The 15,820-nt window shown below is 35.9% G+C and overlaps 1 protein-coding gene across 1 annotated transcript in view; it reads right to left on the reverse strand.

Annotated features, from left to right (window-relative positions):
* The window catches only part of LOC104468321 (dmX-like protein 1), a gene marked incomplete at its 5' end in the record, with an annotated part of 31,304 nt that overhangs the window by 2,692 nt on the left and 12,792 nt on the right, over positions 1–15,820 (reverse strand). The window contains 13 exons of the mRNA XM_010082396.1: positions 98–150; positions 1,116–1,207; positions 1,672–1,764; positions 1,955–2,082; positions 2,627–2,687; positions 7,423–7,564; positions 7,680–7,801; positions 8,333–8,419; positions 10,303–10,365; positions 11,643–11,760; positions 12,988–13,189; positions 15,020–15,105; positions 15,438–15,577. Of these exons, the coding sequence (XP_010080698.1) occupies positions 98–150; positions 1,116–1,207; positions 1,672–1,764; positions 1,955–2,082; positions 2,627–2,687; positions 7,423–7,564; positions 7,680–7,801; positions 8,333–8,419; positions 10,303–10,365; positions 11,643–11,760; positions 12,988–13,189; positions 15,020–15,105; positions 15,438–15,577 (1,387 nt within the window). The remainder of the gene's footprint in view (positions 1–97; positions 151–1,115; positions 1,208–1,671; positions 1,765–1,954; positions 2,083–2,626; positions 2,688–7,422; positions 7,565–7,679; positions 7,802–8,332; positions 8,420–10,302; positions 10,366–11,642; positions 11,761–12,987; positions 13,190–15,019; positions 15,106–15,437; positions 15,578–15,820) is intronic.

The raw sequence follows: 15,820 nt of genomic DNA on the forward strand, positions 1-15,820 counted from the left end.
AAGATGTTCTACTTACCACAGTAACTTTTCCATAAAGACATACACATACATATTTTTTTACTGTCATTAAATATTTTGCTGGTTGTATTTTACTTACCATGCACCAAGCTATTAGTAGGTGAAACCAAAGTGTCCCAAAGACAAATATTTCTGTAGAAAAAAAAAATGTTTTGATTAGATAAACATTTTAGGCAACAAATGTTCTATAGTAGTTTGAACACTCAAAGAGTCATCTGAACCCTAGTAAGATTGTTTCAGGCATGTTACAGGCCCTGTAAACACACTTTAAATGATTACTTTTGAGCTGACCTCAAATTACTTTCATAGTTATACATATACTGCAAGAACATGCCCTCTACACAATCATTCTACGACTATGAATCCTAATCTAATAAAGGATTGAGATTACAATCTTTTGCATCTGAATTTACAATTACAATTTTGTAGCTGTGTGTTAGCAGTTTTTTCTATTTCTTGATGAAAACTTACTTCAGAAAACAAGCATGAAATGAAGAGAAAAGCACAACTCCCTAAATCAATAGAAATTATTTAAGACAGGCTCATATGAAGAGAATAGAACTAAATATTTCAGTTGGAAGGGACCTACGAAGATCATCTAGTCCAACTGCTTGACACCTTCAGGGCTGACCAGAAGTTAAAGCATGTTACTGAGCATATTGTCCAAGCACCTCAAACACTGACAGGCTTGGGGCATTCACCACCTCTCTAGGAAGCCTGTCCCAGTACTTGACCACCCTCTCAGTACAGAAATCCTTGCTAATGTTAAGTCCGATGCCACTTTGAACCATTTCCACGCATCCTGTCACTGGATACCAGGGAGAAGAGATCAGCAGCTCCCTCTTCACTTGCCCTCCTCATATGGAGCATAAGCAGAGGATTTGTACTTCCCTATGGAACCTCTTTTTATAGGCACATGGAATTTAGCTGCAAACATTGCGTCTCTCCCCCTCCCACAAAGAAATAAAGAGAGCAGAAGTATTCAAGTTGCTCTTAAACTGCTTAAGGAGAATCATAAAAAAAAAGGTGGGAGGAAAGGGAAGAAGAGAAAACATGGCATCACTTAATTTTTTATGCATTATCACAGCAGTTCTTACCTGTTGTCGGAAGACAATCCTGCTGTGGCTATCAGAGATGATGAACTGATGAAAACAAAGTCATTGGCTGTTTTGTTATGACATTGCCATGTCTGAAAAATTGCAGTTTAGAAATTATTGATTAGAAAAGAAACAGATTTTGTATAAGCATGAAATCTTAAAACTTCCTCAAGAAGATGAGCTGTTTCAAAAACAATTTAAAGAAGACAGGATATAAAGGTATGTTCATGCCTTCTGATACTCTTAATTTTTCATGGAGGTACGCTTTCCAGTCCTGCATTATTGACAATTAACAATTGACAATTACTGACAAGTCTCAAAGAACATTCAAGTTATTTCAGTTCTAACATTGCATTTTCTAGTCTCCAACTTAGTATGATTAGGATTGAAGAACTTGTCTGTCATATGGAACACAGGGTAGCAACAATATATTATTAAATCTTGATTAATACCAGTTATCAGCACAATCCCTGCCCTCTCCTAACAATTCTAAAGGGGGAAGAAACTAAGAGAGCGCAACACAAGTTTATGCAGGTAAATTTAGTTTTCGCCTTACCAAATATGGTTTAGGTGAAGTTCCAGTAAGTGGGCAACATTTCCAATTTGTTTGATATAAACTTATATATCCATCAGCATCAACAACTCCAAACTGAAAAAAAGATATATGAACTATAAATATGTATGTATGTATTACAGAGAAATTATCTGCAATTCCAAGAAGCTGCTTTAAATTTGAAGAATGTGTTGTTTCTGCTAATTTACAATTGTATGGGGGGTGGAGTCAGGGGTAGGAGAAGGGGAAGAGAAGAAGTTAAGTACAGAAGCATTCTGTTAGTTACCTTATTTCCTTGGTAATTGAATCTCATTCGAGTCACCCTTGAGTTGCCACCAGACCGAAAACATGTGATTTGCTGTGCATGACCCCATTCGAACATTCTTACACTACCATCTTGAGCACCTGTCAGGTCTGCAGCAGAAAATATTTACGTGACTTTTCCCATGTGTTGTAGCAGCTGAGCAGGAAGGTTGCTTCCAAAATTTTAAGAAATCTCACACCAGCTCACAACATCCTCAAAATAACTAGTGCCACAATATGTGCCATAGTACCTGGCATACTGTAGTGGGTATCACTGAAACTTTAAACTGCGCTATTCAAACTTTATTCAACTGTACTTACTCATTACTGAAGAACTGTATTTAGATGGTACTGAAATACGAAGCTATTCACTTGGAGATAATAATGTATCTTTTTCCCATTATCTGTCATCTAAGTCACAAATAAAACAGAAATACAGTACTTTTTGCTATAAAAAAAATCACTTTCTATATCCCCCAGTATTATTTTTTTTTAAATGAAAAATAGTTTCAGTAAAATAGGGCTTATAAGCAACTTTTGAAACATAATAGATTGCTGTGCTAGTACAAAAGAGCAGCATACTAAGAAACAGGGCCAATAAGTAAATATATAACCTTTATATAACTTTTTCTTTTTTTAAAAAAATTGAACTTACAGTATGGTAACGTTGGATGAGAAGCCATCCTTCTGACGTTATTAATAGCCTTCTTGAGCATCTGTTCAATATACAAAATAATACAAAAGCATTAACAATACTACTGAACAAAACATTACTGATCTAGAATAATTAGTGATTGAAGAGAGGTGTTTCCTATCAAAATTCCTACTGAACGCAAGTACTGGGTTTAAAAATTGAGAGAGAAGTCAAGTTTCTTCCAACAATAGTGCAGATGTTAATACTCTTGCAGCTTTATACATCTAGGTAAATATTAACTCTTTGCTTCAGAGATTTATGGATCCAAATATAAACACTCCTTAGACTGCAATCTTACCTCTTTTCTTGCCAATTCCTTTCTGATTCCATTAAATTTATTGGAATATTCCTGAATATTGTAAGATAAGCAAGAGAGAGGCAGAAGCATGTAAAGAAAGAGGTAAACAAACTTGAATAGAAATAAAAAATATGAAGGAATATATTATTTTCAAGTCTAATTAATTTATTGCCATTTATTGAAAAGTTATTATTTGTGGCCACCCAGAATAACCAATATACCTAGCAACCGGTAAAGAAATAATTCTTCAAAAGTGTTTATAATTTTGCAAATACACATCCAGCGGATTTTCAGTAGCACTTTTGTTCCTAAATTCCAAACTTTGCTTTGAGCAAAGCTGTTGCTTTTCTTAGTTTAGTTTGCTGTTTTTCTTAGTTGATTAACTGCTAACTGGGAAGAGTTCAGTATATGAACAGGACTGGAGACATCACACAATTAAGATAAAAACCCTACCTAATTAAATCATATGTCCAACCCACAACAGCAAAGAAATGGTAGGGATTTTTCATCAGGGAAATTAATCTGTATTTTCCTTGCATTTCTCTTCCCTTCTTTTTTTTTCTATTAATGTATGTCAAAGTTAAGCTTTCATTCTTTTATTTCCAGTTAGTTCTCCCTAAAAGCATCACGCTACTTTGAGGACTGTCTTTCCTCAGGAAATTGTTGGATTTGGTTTGCCCATGCATGCATTATTTACCTGAACATTTGAGAGAAGAGGGCGTAAGTTTTTATTCATGACAGATGTTAACTCTAAATGACAGCACAAAACGTTTGTGGACAGAGCACTCACCACTTTTAACACAGCAGCTCACCACTTACTACACATCAGCAGCAAGCTGGCACTAAACCACTTTCACAGAATCATTTAGGCTGGAAAAAGATCTTTAAGACCGAGTCCAATCATGACTTTCAACTGCTATAATTTTGTACAGTATTTTGCCACTGCTTTTTCACTGAAACTGTAGATAGCAAATCAAGTATTTTAAGCAGGATATTCTCTCCTGGTGTCCAATCATATCAGGGTATCAACTGGAAGGAGGTATGAATTACAAATTTTTACTTCCTTCACATTTCTAAATATGATCCAAAGAGTTGAAAAGCAATGTTATCCAAATTTCCAGTTTGCAAACAAAAAGTAGCAAAAACACTTGGAAGGGAAATTTATTTTCTTGCTAAAATTTCCTGCGGTTTGGAATAGTGGAGTAATTGCAATTATCTTGATTACATTTTGGAAGCCAACTTAGCAGATCTTTCAATCCTCAAAGCTTTATTATTTGTTGAGGAGAAAGTCTTACGCCTCTTGGTTACCCAAGTTTATTTCAAAACACTTTCCTGAAGACAAAATATAAGAACTTCAAATACATATTCCCTTTTTTCTGTAAGCACTTTAAATGACAAGGAAAAAAGCTCAATGGTTTGGTAAAACATTGGTGAATAAAACAATATATACATTATAAGATTTAAGACAAGACAACATAGGACTATATTCTTCAAACATTAGTGCATACACCATTCTGAAAATAACTGCAATACTTTGCTCTCTAAACTTGCAATTTATCTCTATGCGTAAGTGAAAGAACAATTATTCATGCTTATTCTATTTCTTCACCAAAATTAAGGGCTGTGTTGAGTTTTACAAATACTAATTTTCATCCAGAAGTCAATGGAAATATCTTCCTTCATTCAACAGATAAGCATGCGTCATGATCTCCTAACCCCTACTGGATGATGCTTTGGAAAAACGCAAGCTTACAGAAATGTGCCTTGAAAGACTATGCTAACATAAATCTCTGATGCATCATTCCTAATTTAGAAGCCAAGTACCATTATCAAATGCGAATACTTCCATTACCAATGTAACTGACATTTATTACTGCTAGTGCTCAGTTTCCCCTTCACAATAGCTGATGGCTAGAACAGTGATTGCTTTGTTGGACAGTTGGGTGCTTTGGGCCTAATGTGCAGTAAGACTGACGAACAAAAAAGCTTAAAATCTGACATACCAGTTATTAAACTGGTGAATATTAGTGTCAATCATAATGGTTTGGAAGATAAGCTGTTGAACACTACCTGAGTTTCAAAGCTGACAGTACACACTATTTACTTCAGTGCTCTCTCAGAAACATTTCCTGTAAGAACTGTGTAAACACACTGTACTGAACGACCTGGTGGTGAGTCTCCTTACTTACGTGGCATGAACTGAGGAAATAGTGAAAAAGAGGAAACAGTGAAGAAGAGTAACACAAAAACCTTAGAGCTAATAAAATGTTGTTAAATGTCTGAGTATCATATGTCCAATAGTTTCCTTGTTGATGTAAGTGAAGCAAAGACTGAAAAGTCAATAATGGTAAAGAACAGTGGACTATGCCTATTAAATGGGCAGCAAATTATGGAAAAGCAAAGATGGGAACAAGGATCAAAAGCAGTATCTGAAGGAACAAAATAACAAATAGTAGCAACAAAGATTTTGGTGAAGCTGGCTTTCCTCTAGATTTGAGTCCTTCCATAGTAATACTTTGTCGTCCCAAGAATCCCTATATCTTTCCTTCATTTACTTTGTCCATCATTCAGTACCTTTGTCTCCCCTTCCCAGTGGGCAGGTGTTGTTGTGTGCTGTGGTTGGTTCTCTATTCTGCCACAGTCAAACAGTATGCCAAACAAAATTTAGGTCCAAAGTTTAACAGCAAACACCTTCAACACTAGCATAGCCATGTATCTTTAGGTAAGAAAGTTTTACTACACATAAAATAGAAAGTAATGTAAGAATAGTTTACATTAATAGACTATGTAATTACTTTGTTGAGAAATACAAACACACAAATTCTACAGATACGTGTGTATATATATGTATATATATGCTGCTAAATGGAAGTGAAAGGAGAGAGTGGCAAAGCCATTCAAGAAATACTTGCAGAAGAGACCTGATTGTGATACCACAGCTGCAAAACTGGCAGCTAGGATCAGTAGTTCCTAAACAGAAGGAGATGTAGGTACTGGCACAATACCCACTTCCATGTATGGATTACACTACCCTTCTTAGAATGCTCATTCCTTATTTACTCCTAATCACCAAATATTTTCAAAAACCAACTACAATATGAACTCACATATGGCTCTTTCATTCTGCCATCACTTATGGACTTGCTCTGAGCTGTTAAATGCCACAAAGTGCAGCCAGGTCACAAGACTCAATGCATTCAGTTAATCCAGGAAAACTCCACCTCTATGTGGAGATAGGCTAAGAAATACAGGTGTCTTGCAGGACCATTTCAGCCCAGTTAAGTGGCTTCAAATAAGCATCTCCCTCCTAACTCATCAACAGACCTGCATTATTAGAGAGCATCTATGCTGCAGAAGAACTGAGGTAAATATGTCAATGGCCAGACTAGAATTATCATTTGATCTGAATCAAATCTGAAGCAATAGCTTTTTGTTCAGGGCCAAGCTTCACTCCAGGCACAGAATCTATTTCTAAAAGTAAAAGCTGCCCTTGTGCAAGTGTGACCTCTACAACAGGAAGTATCAATTTGTCCATGTGGACATAGTCACACTTCACTGGGTGTCCTTCACTCTAGTATATTTCAGAAATACCGAACAGTGAAATGGATTATCTACTCTAAAACATGATATTCAGAAGTGAGATATTTAAGAAAGCTACTAAGCAGAGTTTTGCCAAAACTGTGCAGCACTTCAAAGAAGACAGAGCTGACAGCAGCTTTGGAGATAAACACTCATACATCAGCATGATGTGTAGTTCAAACTACGCACGACTTTTGTAGTTGGTCCTATTTCTCCAGTCCTGCCTTCCTCGTTTTTCTTATGAAAACAAGAATCCCCATTTTTCCCAAGTTTAAGTTGCTCAGTTTCCAGAGTTTAAATCACTTCATTTGAAGCTCTGTCCTGCCAGTGAAATCTGCTTCAGGAGTTCATTCACTGTCTTTCCTATAACACAGGCTGATACTAACATATAGTGCACTACAATGGTACTTTGTACTAGACCAAAAGTTGGTATTTACTTTAAAAAAAAACTTAGAACAGTCTGGAACTCAGAATGAAACTTAAGATTATGCTTAAAATAAAAGCTACCTCGTTATTTCACAGTATTTCTACCCAATCTTTATGAATTTGTATCCTGAAATCTCCTGAACATGTTATTTTTAGATGGAGCATTTGGCTCAAGTCGTTGAAAAATAATTTAAGCTGCAACTTCTTACCTGAACCCTGATTCTTTATTTTTAAATGATGTATCTTAAGTGAAGAAAGCATATGGGTTGACTAAAAACCTTCCTTGCTTAGTTGGTGTATCTTAAACTCAGCGCAGTATTTTAACCTATTAATCGGATGATTACACAAAACGCTATATTTACTTACATGCTAATTGCAAAATATAACCAGCAACACAGACAAAAGGAAAGGAGTAGATAGAGTACATAAGGCTGATCTTTGACAAGTGACTTACCACAGATGCACCCCTGCCAGTTTGTGTACTACCAAGCCAAGGCATATTGATAGGTGTGCCGGGATTACTATGAGTATAAGGAGTGCTTCCCTGAACATTTACCAGATCATCACGAGCATGTATAACTAAGAAATCATCAGCCCTATAAATGAAACAACATTGTAAGTTAGATTCCAAAGAACAACATTAAATACTGTGCTTTGTTACACTGATTTATATGCAGTCAAGCTGTGATATTGGAAACATTGAAAGTATACCCTTTATTTTCTATTTCCACATCATCTTCAACCCAGGTATAGATTTGTGTAGCTAAAATTGCAGAAACATCTAATTCTTGAATGTCATGACTTGATGCTATTGCAATGCAGTTCCGATTTGCCTGAAAAAAAGTAATACACACATGGGCAGATACAAAAAAAGGAATACTCAAAAAGTGCTTTTTAAAATTTTACTTATATTTTATACCTCTCTTAAGCAGCTCTAGTTTCTCCTTGCTTTCCTCAGAGGATAAACAAGAAGTAACTATACTACAATGCTTGCAACCAAGCTCCCCTTCTCCACTTCTTAATGCTTAAATGGTTAAACAGGAGAAGAAAAGATGACTTCGTCATGGTCTTCAACATAAAAGGAAAAGTACTGCTACACACAAGCTTAAAGAAATAACTAGAGACCACCTCTCCCTTCCCTCAATCTATTGCACAACAGAAAAAAAAAGACGATTTGGGGTAGAACTGTTTAATTATGAAAAGTTAATTAAGAAGTGCTTTAGAGAAGGGGGCACTGAGAGTTCAAGCTGTAGCAGGATGGCTGGCAAAGGATATCTCACCCATTCACAATGGAATGACTACCTCTTTTCTTTATCAGGTAGAAGTACAACACAATTCGATTATCCTACCTCCTTGATACTCACCTTATTGACTGCAAAAGCAGTAATGATGTCAGACTCTTTATGGATTATTCTTGCCTTGCCTCCTGGGTATCCCAAATCTGTTTCTATCTATTTAAAAAGTAAAGCATATGTAAGTGCAAACTTCTATGCAACACTGCTTTTCACTGGAAGTACAGTGACCAACAACTGGGTTGTATGAAATTTAATGTATTTTTTCTTGATTTTAATTCTAAGAAAATAAGACAAATATAACCTGCAACAACTATGGTAAATCTGTTTCATGTGTAGTAATCTAGCTTCCCACCATCATGTTGAGAATACCACAGCAACACAGAAACATAATTCATCACAGAAGTTACAGTACTATGTTCATTCTCAAATTTCTCAGAGATGCTGAAAACCAGTGAGGCTACACGCACACTTGGGGGTGTCGATAATAAAACACTGAGCCTTAACATTTTGTTCTTAAAAAAATTTGCTAAGTCTTTTCATGGTCTTAGTAAACACTTTTTGCCACTGAAACTGATTAAACAGTCCAAAAGAAGGTGCAGACAAGATCCTGAGCAGGAAAATAAATTTGAACTTTGTCAGCTTATCTATTCACCACTCTCCACAATGAAATACATCTGGAACCCTGCACATTCCAGTACCACAAACTTTTACTATGAGATTTTTTTTTTCCTTAACGTGATCTAATGTTGTATTTTAATCTTGTCCACCTTTTTGTATTTTAGAAATGCGTCCAGGTATATACCAAAACACAACAAAATTCTAAACTCTACCCACACTAAAGTATACCTGTTCAAAATTGAAGAGATCAGCATTATAAGTATTGAACTGATAGATTACAGATTCCAGTCTACTGTAGTTACAAAATAATTTTACAGTAAAAAATATGGCATTGCCAAACAAATGGTGACATAAAAATTCAAATCTGAATTTCAAATGTAAAACTTTGTCTTTTCTTCAAAACACAAATAACTATTCCAGAACCACTGTTTACCAGCCTCTCCCCTTAAGATTCTTTTTTCTCTGGTCTTCAAAAGATTTTTAAAAGGATATTTAAGTTAACAAACAGTAAGATGGTGCTGTAAAAGAACCTCACATAGTCTTTTTCAAAGTCTGAAAAAAGTTTGTGGCTATTATACACCACAAAGTAGAACACCTTTTTTAAAATTAAAATGAAATTGATACTCCAGTGATCTTATGTATATGAAACCGCACAAAACTGCAGTGACAAACAGATACAAAAAACATGATCTGTGTTGTGTGGTGATCAAACCCACATAAAATTAAGATTATTTTTCCCCAGTCAGTTCCAATTACCTACTTGCTAATACTGATTTTTAACATAATTAATATCAACGTAGCCCAAGGACATCACATGATGTTCTCATTTCTGTCTTCTGACTAGTTTTGTAAAAGAAGGCCTGAAGAATACAGTATTTGTTTGCATTTCTAGGCATAGTATTATACCTTTTTAGTCTCTCATACCAATCTTTCAAGAAAGTTGCTATAAAGTTGTTGATTTGTCACCATCTTAAAGCTAAGGCTCAGAGAAAATTTTCAGTAGCAAACCCGTATCATGCTAACAAACTGCTCTAACTTCAGTTAACCACCTTTACTTACAGGCTACTATTCTAGCCATTTCATACTGGTGAAAGGTCCTATATGTATTATGTTCCCATAGTACTACTGAATTTTTGTAACTTGGGTAAACCTCAACCTCAGTTCTTAATCTAGTATAGCTATGGAATTTGATAATACATACTGTTCTTACCTGGTTGTTTAATCCAGATTTGTAAGATACATTTAGTTTTAGACAGGCTCCATACCATGACTAGCTTAACTCAATATCCTGCAAAACTGAATTTTTAGTTTTATTTGCTATGACAGCAAGCATTGTTTTAAGTGAGATCAGCACCATTTCAAAAAGGAAATATTTCATAAAGATGTAAAGTCTCATTAATTTGAGCATTACTACTGTGTACCTTATTGATGATGGGCTCCTCCATCACAGAATTTTTCATGGTTTCATTGTGCTCCTCTAATGACTTCACCAAGGAAAGAACAACCACAAAACAAAGAATAAATATAAGACATAACACACACGCTATCAAGGAAATCCTTAATTTCTTGATGTTTACCCCAACACAGAACTAAAACACAATAGCATGTTTGCACACACACAGACATATGTATTTATGCAGTAACAGTAATAATAAAATTCTAAACTCTGTATTCAGTGCAGAAGATACCAATTTACATATTCTGTACTGGAACAGCACCTTGTCCATCTCACAAGGGAAAATATGCGATCTCCACTGACATTTCATCAGTAATAAGAGGATACAAAATAAAGCCAACACACTTATGCTGTGTAAGGCGTCAATAATCCTACCTGGAAACAAACACATCTATCTAAACATTTCAAAATACCGTTCCATACACCATAGCCACATGGCTGCCTTAACATAAGACACAATCAGAAATGGTGCATCTTCAAAGGACAAAGCAAAAGGAACAATTTTTCTTTTAACTGCAGTCTGTACAGAACACAGCCACAAATACTGAAATAAGCCAAAATTCTAGTTGTGACAGGACAAAGATTAACTCATACAGAACTCTTTGTTGCCATGGCTTTACTAGTCATGAGTATTTTTTTTCTCCTACATGTTTAATTTGTTTGGATCTTCTTTCTCCTATGTTTCTGCTACTCCATATTTTTTCTACAACACAAGTGATTCTTCCAAATTATTGGGAGTAGTGGTGTGTAAGAAAGAAAAGGAGCAACTAAAGAGGGAGAAAAAAACCCAAAACTCCATTACAGAAGCAGAACTTTAAAACATTTAACTGAATCTACAACCTGGAATCCAGCTATACATTGGGACAAGTTATCAGGGACAGAAATATTAACTGTTGTATAACCATTCTTTTTAAAATTGAATGATAAAATGACAGTAACCAGTGTATGAACCCAGGATGACTACGGAAGGGACAAACTCAAACTTCTAGAACTTTAACTGATGAAGTTACTACTTTTAATCTCTGAAATTTTAAAGTTTGTCATTCTTCTGAGGCAGCTTTTATGCTGTTCTTAATGAAGAGGCTGAGTGTAGCTAAGTGGTGTTAGTTTTCAGTCTACAGTCAGAGTGCTTATTTTTGTTTCCAATGAAACAACGGGAAAAAGATTTTCAACATGAAATAATGTAGATTTAGAGTCACAGCCAAGTATATTATCCACTCATGCTTCAGAAAGTAAACAAGCCAGCCATACAACTTAAGTAAAAGCTCACAGATTGATCTGCAACATTTTAGACACCATACCAACCTCATTTAGGCATCGCTTCTTTGTAAAAATATTTCTGATAAAGGTTTCCTGGACTTCTTCCTGTTTAACCAAGTACTGCCAGAGCCTCTTCACTGATAGTGCAACATGACTGTTAGATCTACAGAACAAAGTTAAAATGAATATTTACATCATGCTCATAAGAGACTGTAACATTTTACATTCTAATCAAATGCAGACAAAATGCTGAAGCAAAACTACAGCTCTCTAAATACTTTACAAGACCTATTCAGAAACATCCCGATACCATCTTCCTGACAAACCTACATGTGAGAGGAGGCGCAAAAGCAAGAAGAAAATATAGCATTTCCACCTCCTATCTTGGGATAAGTGAGAAAAATCTCTAAGGTATTATATAATAACAAAGTCAGCAATGGATTATTTATTAATTCTCCACATTCTTTACAACATGGATCACTTCTGTTTATTCCTAATGAGAGCTTCTATCACATGGACAATGAATAACTAACACTTCCTGCTAGGAACACATCATCAGCTATGCAACATCTCTGAAAAAAACATGACTTTTAGGTAACAAAAACAGAAGGATTGTAGAATCAGATCAGACTTCAATGCTTATGCTTATCCCTAGAAACTGTATGCTTAAGCAAAACCTGCTTATGGCAGGCCAAAAACCATCAAACTGTGAATCACTTTAAATCGTAATTTTAAAATAATTCCAGGCAGCAGATACATTTTAAATTGTTCCTTTTTGATCAACTCAAGTTACTAAAACTAAGTGTGGTAATTCTGAGATATTTTACAACAAAAAGTCCTTCTGGTGATTCTGCACTCACAGGTGATAGTAAGATCAAAAAGGCAGAAATCTACTGTAAAAATGTCAATTTAAGAAACTGAGCACACTTTTCTGGCTGAACATGTAATTATGTGGAGTCACAACTATGCAAGTATTATAAATAGTAAATAATTCTTCTTTGATTTTAGGAAAAGATACTGATAAGAATGTAATTTTATTCCCTCAAAAGATGTGACAATTATTTAATACATTGTTACTCATCCTTAATTATCTCTTAGGGCAAATCCGTTATTGCCAACCACAGTTTTTCCACAGAGATACTCAAAATCAGTATGTTCACCTTCAATAAAACTTAAAATTGAGAAACTTTTGCTTCTTTTTCCTGATCTTGCTTTGGACCAGAGATGTATAAACTCTGACATGAACCCAAAACTTTGTAATGGATTACAGCAAATCTAGAAACTGGCATTACGTAGTTATCAAAGTTGTGGTCTATCACATGAACTAACAACATAATGCTTGATGCATATTAAAGATACTGTAGTCAGTGTTTACAGAAATTAGACTCACTTGAATGGAGTGTTTGTAGGCTCAAGTAAAGTCTTATGGCGAAGCAATGCAGGACCAGCAGCTTGGGCATCTTCAGAAGGAGGAACTGAAATATAATGTTGAGGTGGACCCCCACATAGCTCAAGACGTCGGAGAAGAACTTGTTCCCAGCGCTGTAGTGTTTTCAAAACTGCATGGCATATTGGGGAGCTAACTGGAAGCTCTAGAAAGACAAGTAAACAATAATAAAAACCACTCCTTCTCCATTATAACATTGATGAACATAATTCCACAGCTGAAGTGTATTTCAAATATCTCCAATTTCCAAGTATAAAAAGATGAATTTGTTTTGTGTTCTCATTGCTAAATCCAGGAACACATTTGTTCAATGCTGACAGAAATTAACAATCATGGAACAAATCCTCCTGGAAGCCACATCAAGGCAAACAGATGACAGGCAGGTGATGACAGGAAGCCAACATGGCTTCACAAAGGGCAAATCATGCCTGATTAATTTGGTGGCATTCCATTTTTGGTAGGCAAGAGAAGAGCAACTGATGTCCTCTGCTTTTGACTTCTGTTAGGCCTTTGACATGGTCCCACACAACATCCTTACCTCTAAATTGGAATGACACAGATTTGATGAACGGACTATTCAATTGATAAGGAACTGACTGAATGACTGCATCCAAAGAGCTGCAGTCAACGGCTCAATGTCCAAACGGAAATGAGAAACAAGTGGTGTCCCTCAGGGTTGTGCACTGGGATTGGTACTGTTCAATATCTTTGACAATGACATAGACAGTGGTAGTGAGCACACCCTCAGCAAGTTTGCAGATAACACCACGATGAGTGGTACACTTGATTTGCTAAAGGGAAGTGAAGCATCCAGAGGAACCCTGACAGGCTTGACCAGTGTTCCCACACGAATATCACAAAGTTCAACAAGGACAAGTGCAAGGTCCTGTACCTGGGTCAGGGCAACCAGCAGCATCAATATAGACTGAGTGACAAATAGATTGAGAGCAGCCCTACTGAGAAGGACTTGGGGATACCTGTGGATGAAAAATTGGACATGAGCCAGCAATGTGTGCTGGCAGCCCAGAAAGCCAACCGTATCCTGGGCTGCATCAAAAGAAGGGTGGCCAGCAGGCTGAGAGAGGTGAGTCACTCCCTCTAATTCATTCTCATGAGACCCCACCTGGAGTACCACATCCAGCTCTGGGGCCCCCAGTACAAGAAAGACATGTTAGAGCAGGTCCAGAGGAAGGCCACAAAATGATAAGGGGGATGCAACATCTCTCCTATGAAGAATGGCTGTGAGAGTCGGGGTTCTTCAGCCTGGAGAAGAGGAGCTCTGGGGAGACCTTATAGCAGCCTTCCATGACTTAAAGGGGACTTAGATGTAAAAAGTCTTTTTACCAGGACATGTAGTGACAGGACAAGGACTAATGGTTTTTCACTAAATGAGAGTAGAATTAGATTAGATGTAAGGAAAAAAATTCTTTACAATGAGGTTGATGAGGCACTGGAACAAGTTTCCCAGAGAAGCTGTGGATGCCCCATCCCTAGAAGCGTTCACAATCATGTTGGATGGGGCTTTAAGCAATAAAATGTTGTGAAAGGTGTCCCTGCCTGCAACAAGAGGAATGGACTAAATAATCGTGAAGGTTCCTTTCCAAACCATTCCATGATTCTATGATATAAGAAGTAGGAATGATGTAACTTTAATTACAAAAAACTATAGGGTTTCCACCAAGAAATAAATACTGTAAACTCACTTTTATGACTAAGAGGCAATGAAAAAACTAAGTATACAGAGACTTCTGATAACTTCTGATCATTCCTTCTCACCCACCCACTCCTGTTACCCATCCACTATGTTATTTCATAAATACACCTGTATGGTGAACAGTATCACGAAAATTACTCCCAGATCATGGGAGAAGTAACAACTGTGAACTAAAAATAAAGCTACAATACATATATTATTCAACACATTACTGATTTTAAATGTGGTTAAGTATGAAAAGACAACTCAGCTGCTTATTACCTGAAAGATCATGTCCAGCCAAAGGGTAGAAAATCTTCAAATTGTGAAGTACCAGCTGAACCATTGCCAATCTCATCAGGGACCAACTAACAAGAAAGCACTAGTAAGTCATTTACTAATAGGAAAATAAATTTTTCTCAGTTATTCACAATTAGGATTTAAATTTAGAGCTTTAAATCCTCATTATAAGCTGAAAACTACAAGCAGTATTTTAGAATATTATAGATACTCTGAATTCAAAAGTCACACCATGTATTAACAAAATGAGTAAAATAATCATTGTGAAAAATTAACTACTAAGTCTAGATAACGCACCACCATGAAATATGAAGTAACCCGTGTATTAAATCAAAAGTGAAAGGCCAGAAATGCAAGTCTAGCCATTGCAGAACATCTTGCATTCTAAAGAGCTACTTACCTGTATGAATTTGAATTAGAATGCTCTTGATTATGTGAATTTGATGCAAACTCATCTCCATCCATATCTTCACCATCTTCACCACTTTCCTGACTCTCTTCTGAATCATATTCCACTCTACTTTGTGATGGAAGAAAAGGCTAAAAATTTAAACAATATTCCTTGAGTATCTTCTACCTAACACCTAGATTTAAATTAGCTTCTTAACAATACATTATTACAATACTTAATGTTTTTTATAAAAAGCAGGCATACCATCTTACTCAACTTAGTAACATTTGGAGTTTGTACCTCATGAAAAAGGTAACCGCCCATAAGCACTGCACACTTGAAAAACTAATTTTTATATTACTCAAAATTCCAATGCTGAAAATTAAGATACT

Source organism: Pterocles gutturalis, unplaced genomic scaffold, assembly GCF_000699245.1.
Source record: "Pterocles gutturalis isolate BGI_N339 unplaced genomic scaffold, ASM69924v1 scaffold29319, whole genome shotgun sequence".
Lineage (NCBI taxonomy): Eukaryota > Metazoa > Chordata > Aves > Pterocliformes > Pteroclidae > Pterocles > Pterocles gutturalis.